Genomic DNA, 7,914 nt, shown 5'->3' with positions numbered 1-7,914 from the left:
TTAATTAATATCAAAAACAAAATTCTTCTTATAGCCACCACTTGTGGTGTTCATCAAGTTTCACTTAGGGGATTGTCTTTCACTATTCTCTCAAAATAAGAGCATGTCCAAAACATATTTCATTTTTGCCAAGAGGACATGTTTTATGCGAAGGCCACTTCAATAGTTTTGCTTCATGAGATGAAGGGATAATCCTTTCTTTGCCCTACTATATATGGCCTTTTATAAGTGTTTCCTTTTTTTTAAACACAAACATGTGCATTCACAACCAAGTTGTAGAATCTTGCTCTAATGTATAAGAATAGAATACTTCTTAATTCCAAATATACATACATCAAAACTAGAGTATGTTTATTGGTCTTGCTTTATGCAAAACATTGTGAAGAATAGGGAAAATTTGTCCAATCAAATTCTATCGGGGTTAACAATCAAATGATTGCCTTTTGTTTTGCTTTTATAATTAAATGTTTGGATTTGTTATAGGTATGTGTTAATTAGCATTTATTGTTTGTGTAAGTACAACCATTATTTATAATAAAAAGTCAATTACAAAACGATCCAAGGTGAAGGCTTTTTTAAAACAATTTTATTTTTGAAAGTTTTAAATTTGACATAGATATGTTTTTATTAGCATTTATTGTTTGTGTAAGCTCGTATTTGGGATACGAACGTGTGTTGGAAGGCATTTGAACTTTGAGAGTAGAAAGTGGAGTTTTTATTTTGTTTTGTTGGGAGGGTGGGTCTAGTCGATTAGCTCAACAAGCGTGCCATTCGCCGTGTAACTGCCAGGCATCGAAGCCGGGCCTGGGCCTCCACTGTGGAACTTGACAGTTGTACCAACTCAACTACACGGCTGAAGGATGTTTTTTATGAGCCAAGGTTTACATGGCACAAAATGTGTCGAGTAAACTACTAGCTAAGGCATTTCAACTTAGAGAATAGAAAGTAGAGTTTTTATTTTGAGCGAGGGTTGACATGGCACAAAATGTGTCTCGTATAAGGTCATCATTTGGGCTCTCATCCACCGGGCACTCCAAATCCCAGAAACATGGATATTCCGATAAGCGACAGTAACACAAAACGCCCCCCTGGCGCTAAGGCGGTGGTATCTGCCTCTGCTCTCCTCGAAGCATCCCTAGCGTGTAACAGGCTTTGTGTTAGAAAAGCTCCACATGGTTTTTTTTAGCAACAACATTATGAGCTGCTTTTTCGTAGAATCAAAAGAATACATACATACCTTTGCGCAGCACCACCATAGCGATGGCGCCAAGCCATGAAGGGAGGTAGAAAGCCAAACAGGAAACAATTGGCATACACTCCTGCAAAGTCCAGAGCACTTGCAAATGCACCAGGATGTAGGATGGACATAAGAGCTGGTGGGCCAAGAGCCACAAGCAGCACCCAAACGCTGCTGCTACCCCTTGCATTCTGCATCGGCTCCGAACTCACATTGTTGAGAGCTTTAGCACCCACTGCAGGAGGGAAACCAAGGCCTTTCCTCATCAACCTTGGACCTGAACTTGAAGAAACACGAAACAATGCCAAGGTATCTAAGAGTTGTTTGGGGAAGCTCATAGCATAGCCAATTAGGGTGGTGCCCAGGGCCGAAAACGCGAATGCTTGCACCGCAGGGCCCGACAAGGAGCTCACAGAGAGGAGAAGCCTTATGGGATCAACTGAACTTGCTGCCCTCTCCTTGGCAAGACTCAACACAACTGCATTCCAAGCAAGTACCATCACCAAAGGTACCAGTCCTGCACACAAGATTGCTCGGCACGTTTCCTGCGGCCTTCCTATGATCTTGCAGACCACAGGGGTGATGACATGAAACCCTAATGTGACAACTGTCACAGGAATAGCTGGCAGCAGAGCTTTTGCAGACCACTGGCCAATTTTCCATGTGCCCAAGAATGATCCTTTACTAATGCATGTGCCCATTGCTAGTAAACATACTATGGAGACCAGCATGATGACACAGAGAACTTGATTTGCACCGTTAATTACCTTGAAAGAGGAGCATGACACCAAAGCTGCCACCAGAGATGGGGGAAGCAGTAAATGGAGAGGGGATGGCAAAAATGGCATCCATTCCTGGACGATGGACCCTAGGCCAGCTATGCAGGCCACAAGGAGGGAATAATTGAGCACGGCATAGATGATGGCCACCATACGTCCAGCTGTGTGTCCGAGGGTATGCACTGCCAAGCCTGTGAAGCTCACCTCCTCAACATTTTTCTCTGCCATCGTACTAAAAGTCAATCTCGAGCCTTCTTTATGAAAAGATGTAGGGGAGAAGAGAGCTTGAGCTCTTGCAAAGCACACACACACTCACAAAACCCTAAAGAGAACACACAAGGTGAGAGACTGAAAATCTTCTTCTTCTTCACACAACACTCAACACACCATATACAAAGATAAGGTACACACAATATGAAAAGGTACTCAACCAAATACATACTAGGGTTCTCTATAGTGAACCCAACTAAATGAGCTGGTGCTATAACTATGCCAGTCTCTAGAATGGCTGTCACACAGCCTGTCATCCCACTGGCCGCATATCACCCATGATCTCACCAACCATGCTAGTGGTGTAAGTGTGGGGCCTATCCCCTAGATGGGTCATCAGTGTCCACCGCCTCACTAGATGAGCTTGATATCTCAACACTCCCCCTCGAGCTTAACTCCATCTCATGTACACCAAGCAAAGCCCTGAATCTACGGAGCTTCTCTGTACACCCAATGCTTTGGTGAAGATGTCAGCGACCTGATCCTGTGTGTGCTGACATAAACAAGGTCAACGTCTCTTGCCAAAACCTTCTCTCTGACAAAATGGTAGTGGACCTCTATATGCTTCGTGTGCGAGCATGAAAAACTGGGTTCTTGGGTAACTTTATACTGCTAATGTTGTCACAGAAAATGACAACTTGTCTATCCACACTGATAGACCCAAATCTACAAAGTAGCTTTCTCAACAAGCTACCTCACATGCTGCCATAGCAGCACCTCTGTACTCAGCCTCTGTATACCTCCAAGTCATAGCAGCACTCCCCAAAGAAAACATGAAGCCATTAGTAGATCTCCTATCTGAGATACTACCAGTCCAATCAGCATTTGTGTACCCATGTACACATATCTCTGTCCCAGTAGTTTCATAAAATAGTCCACAATACAAAGTAGACCTCACATACCTCAGTATGCGTCTCAATGCATCCAAATGCGGCTTTCGAGGAACCTGCATAAAATGACTCACCAACCTAACAACATAGCTCAAATCTGGCTTGGTGATCGTCATGTAGATCAAACTTCCTACTATGCGCCTATACATAGTAGGATCCTCCAAAATCTCTCCTGAATCTGCACTCAACTTGCCATTCTGATCCAATGGCACTGAGATAGGCTTACAGCCTGTCATACCATACTTGGACAACATGTCCAAGCCCCATACTGTCTCTGTAGTAATCCAATACCATGTGGTGACCTAATCACCTCAATGCCCAAGAAATATCTGAGCTCCCCCAGATCCTTCATCTCAAACTTCTGTCTAAGCAAGATCTTTACATCAAAGATCTCTACATCATGGTCCCCCATAATGATCAGGTCATCTACATAGATGATAACAAGCACAACCCCTCTATCATCACTGTGTCTCACATCATACAGTGAGAAATCTGCATTGGCTACATGAAAGCCAATAGTGACAAGATATTCAAAAATCTTGTCAGACCATGATCTTGGTGCTTGTTTTAAGCCATACAAGGTTTTCTTTGACCTGCAAACATGCTCGGGGTGACTCACATCCTCATAACCAGGTGGCTGTAACATATACACCTCTTCCTGTAAATCCCCATGCAAGAATGCATTCTTTACATCCATTTGATGTAAAGACCATTGCTTTGACGCAGCCACTGCTATCACAACTCTCACTGTTGCCATCTTGGCAATTGAGCTGAAAGTTTCCTCATAATCAATGCCATATGTCTGTGCATATCCTTTGGCTACCAATCTAGCCTTGTACCTACTTATGCTTCCATCACCATTATGTTTTACTTTGTATACCCACTTGCATCCAATGGCTTTCTTGCCTTCAGGAAATTGCACTAAATCCCAAGTCTCATTTCCATATAGTGCCATCTCCTCATCCATAGCTTTCTCCCAACACACATTTCCAATAGCCTCATCAATGCATGTGGGCTCTACAACCTATACAACTTTTGCCATGTATGCATAGTGATGTGCCACATAACCATCATAGGTAAACTTCTGCAGCACAGGATTCTTCACTCTCCCAGATCTTCGCAGCTTTGCATTCATGGCTTCCATAGCCTTCTTTACTCTAGGTGTTCTCATAGCTGGTATCCCAAGATCCTCATCAAGGCTCATCTATGAGCCACTAGACTCTCCATCAACATGAGAATGCCCTGCAGAAATGTCAGGCATACTAAGGGGCTCAACCACTTTCTCTTTGCCTTTATGTGATGTACTAATCACATTTGTAGGACTGGTATTATGACGTAGCCTGCCACTCCATGGTCTATCAACACTGAACCACTAGATGAGGACTCTCCTGGTCCACTCAAAGACTGTGATTGCTGACTTACATTCTGTGCAACCACATTTCCACTCACATCAGCCCCAACAACTTCTTTTTCATTAGCATACCAGCTACCCGTCTCATCAAAAACAACATCCCTGCTTACCCTCAACTCACGTGTAGCAGGGTTATAACACCTGTATCCCTTTTGCTCAAGGGAATACCCAATAAACATATATTTTTCACCTTTTGGATCCAACTTAGTTCTTAGCTCATCTGGCACTTGCACATATGTAATGCATTTAAAGACTTTCAGATGAGACAAATCAGGTTTTCTGCTAGTAAACCTCTCCTCTGGTGGAGTTACATCATGTATGGCTGCAATTGGAGTCCTGTTCATGATGTAAACTGCTGTAAAAATAGCCTCAGCCCAATAGCTATGCGGCATATTCTTCTCTCCCATCAATGCTCGCGCAATCTCAGCAATGTGCCTGTTTTTCCGCTCAGCAAATCCATTTTGCTGTGGAGTGTATCTGCATGTAAACTGTCTCTGAATACCATTCTTCTGCAAAAATTTAGAGAACTCATTGGAGAAGTACTCTCCCCCTCCATTTGACCTTAGGCACTTCACATATTTCCGTGTTTGCTTTTCAACCATAACTCTGAAATTCTGCAAATGAGTGAACACCTCACTCTTCTCCTTCATGAAGGTTACCCACACTTTCCTTGTGTGGTCATCAATAAATGTCACATAATACCTGCAGCCTCCCATAGACATGGTCTTCGTAGGACCCCATACATCTGAATGCACAACATCTAGTGCATTTCTGCTCACATTTCTATCACGTGGAAATACATGCTTTGTTTGCTTTCCAAATTGGCATGCTTCACATATTTTCTGCATACCTTTAACTTTAAACTTTGGCAGCCCTGTCATAATCCCTTTAGTCTGCATAGATTTTATTCTCTGCACATTCACATGTCCAATTCTTTTATGCCAAATGTCTGTGTCTGCAACAATTCCTAAACCATTTGCAAACATCGCAGCACTGACTTCAGGCATGTTTACATTCAATGTAAACATTTTGCCCACTCTATTGCCTTTTGCAACCAACCTACACTTGTCTTTAAAGTCTTCAACATAACAACCATCAGGGTTAAACCGAACCTGCAAACACTGCTCAATCATGTGGCCAACTAAAACGAGATTCTTTGTTATGTTCGGAACATGAAGTACATCTGCAAGGTACTTCACTTTGCCATCCTGCATAGACAATGGCACATCTCCAACATGGGCAATTGGATGAGCAGTGTCATCCCCTGTTTACACAAAACCTGGTCTTTCAAGGTTTTTCATCTCCTTTAACCACTCCCCACCATGACTTGTCATATGGTTCGAAGCACCTGAATCAACGTACCATACATCATCTTTATGTGCTGCTTCATTATTTTCAGACATGGCCTGATAGAGCCAATACATAATTTCTGGCTCCTTGGTTCTAATCCTTGAAGTCTTTCACATCTGCAGTCAGATTGATCTCCAGTATCTCCGGTGCCTCTTCATGCTCACCTTCTATGTAGTCCCAGTAACCCTTTCCCATCAGGAAATTTGTCAACCTGAACCTCCAAGCATGGAAGTTGTTCTTATCAAGTGCACAAACTGCTGTATTTTCTGCAGCAGTACTGTACTACACTCAAATGTCACAACCAGTGACCTCAATGTGCATACATACACCCAATGGCAACTATTGACCTTCTTGCAGCACACACAATGTCTACACAACCAATCTGTCTTCCTGCAGTTCTTAAAACAGAGTTCTGCATAGAAATGATGACTTAACTGCAGTGCTCGAAATCGCCTGCTTTTTGAAAAACGGAGGTCCTAACGCGTCTGAAATGCTTTTTTTGCACACGAAAAATATAGTCTGATAAACAGTATAGTTTCCCTATAGCTTTACTCCCATGAAGAAAGCTCCTCAGTCAGAGATCGTTTGCCGGTGCCTCCCATAGAGCTCCCGACAAGGGTGTAGTCTCTCCAACACAAATAAGGAAGAGTAGGTGAAGCTCTTACCCTCGTACCACTTCTTGTGCTTCTCTTGCTTGCAGCTCAGCCCTTAGCATGAACTAGGCTCTGATACCATGAAAAGATGCAGGGAAGAAGAGAGCTTGAGCTCTTGCAAGCACACACACACTCACAAAACCCTAAAAGAGAACACACAAGGTGAGAGGCTGAAAATCTTCTTCTTCTTCACACAACACTCAACACACCATATACAAAGATAAGGTACACACAATATGAAAAGGTACTCAACCAAATACATACTAGGGTTCTCTATAGTGTGAACCCAACTAAATGAACTGGCGCTATAACTATGCCAGTCTCTAGAATGGCTGTCACACATCCTGTCATCCCACCACTGGCTGCATATCACCCATGATCTCACCAACCATGCTAGTGGTGTAAGTGTGGGGCCTATCCCCTAGGTGGGTCATCAGTGTCCACCGCCTCATTAGATGAGCTCGATATCTCAACACTTTAGCTTGCTGCATTGAATCTCGACCTCTTCATTTCCATGAGGATTTTTCTTTGCTCTACTTTTGGGGCAATTTTGAAAGATGTACTTCTAGTTACAACACAACTTGTAGACAACACCCATTAGCTCCATTGCCATCTTCTCTCCCCAGCTCTTGCTTCTCATTTGGTTCTCTCCTCTTGGATGACTCAATTGCTTCTCATTTGTTTCTCTCCTCTTGGATGGATCAATTGGTTCTCTCCTCTTGGGGCTTGCTCTTAATTGGCTCCAAACTTATCTTCCTCCAATGGGCCTCAAAGATGTTCCGTCAGCCATTTTAACAATTAGATCTGCTTTTTTTAAAATCAAGTTTCCCCCAATTTTCCCAGCAACATTTTGTGATGATGCTAACCCCGCCCCACCATCCAAGATAGCTAGTCCATGGTACCCATTATGATGAATTGGAATTGTAGCATTTGTGTCGTCGCTTTTGTAGAGTAATGTCCCACTTGATTAACTGGTATCTTAACGATTTGGGTTTTCCTTGTGTGTCTCAAGGTTCTTTCTACTAGAGGTGGCAGAGCCTTATCTATAGTGTCGACGACGACTGGCTTTAGTCTACCTTCTACCCCTTGTTTTATGTATGTCCATAGGGTTGGTGAATTGCGTAACAGTTTCCCTAATGGCATTTACACAGGCATGGACAGCACAGCCGCGAGACTTCTTATGTCTCTGGGTTCTTTGGAGATGGAGTATTCTCCCCATGTATGTGCCAAGTATTCCTCCATAGGGAAGGAATGGATATACTCCCCCATGTATGTGCCAAGTATTCCTCCATAGGGAAGGAATGGATATACTCCCCCAACACAT

At 43.1% G+C, this 7,914-nt stretch overlaps 1 protein-coding gene across 1 annotated transcript; it reads right to left on the bottom strand.

The window, feature by feature from the left end:
* Positions 1–1,017: 1,017 nt before the first annotated feature.
* LOC147636440 (uncharacterized) lies at positions 1,018–2,244 on the bottom strand. The gene is made up of 2 exons (XM_086802119.1): positions 1,238–2,244; positions 1,018–1,135 (listed from the first exon to the last, which is right to left on the bottom strand). Exons 1-2 carry the CDS (start codon positions 2,242–2,244, stop codon positions 1,018–1,020), a joined length of 1,125 nt encoding a protein of 374 aa, XP_086658245.1.
* Positions 2,245–7,914: the final 5,670 nt, after the last annotated feature.

This window comes from Cibotium barometz, chromosome 8, assembly GCF_041138505.1.
Source record: "Cibotium barometz isolate CiBa-2024 chromosome 8, ASM4113850v1, whole genome shotgun sequence".
In the NCBI taxonomy this organism is placed as follows: domain Eukaryota; kingdom Viridiplantae; phylum Streptophyta; class Polypodiopsida; order Cyatheales; family Cibotiaceae; genus Cibotium; species Cibotium barometz.
Note: the sequence above shows the minus strand (reverse complement) of the source record. Positions and strands in the feature narration are given on the sequence as shown.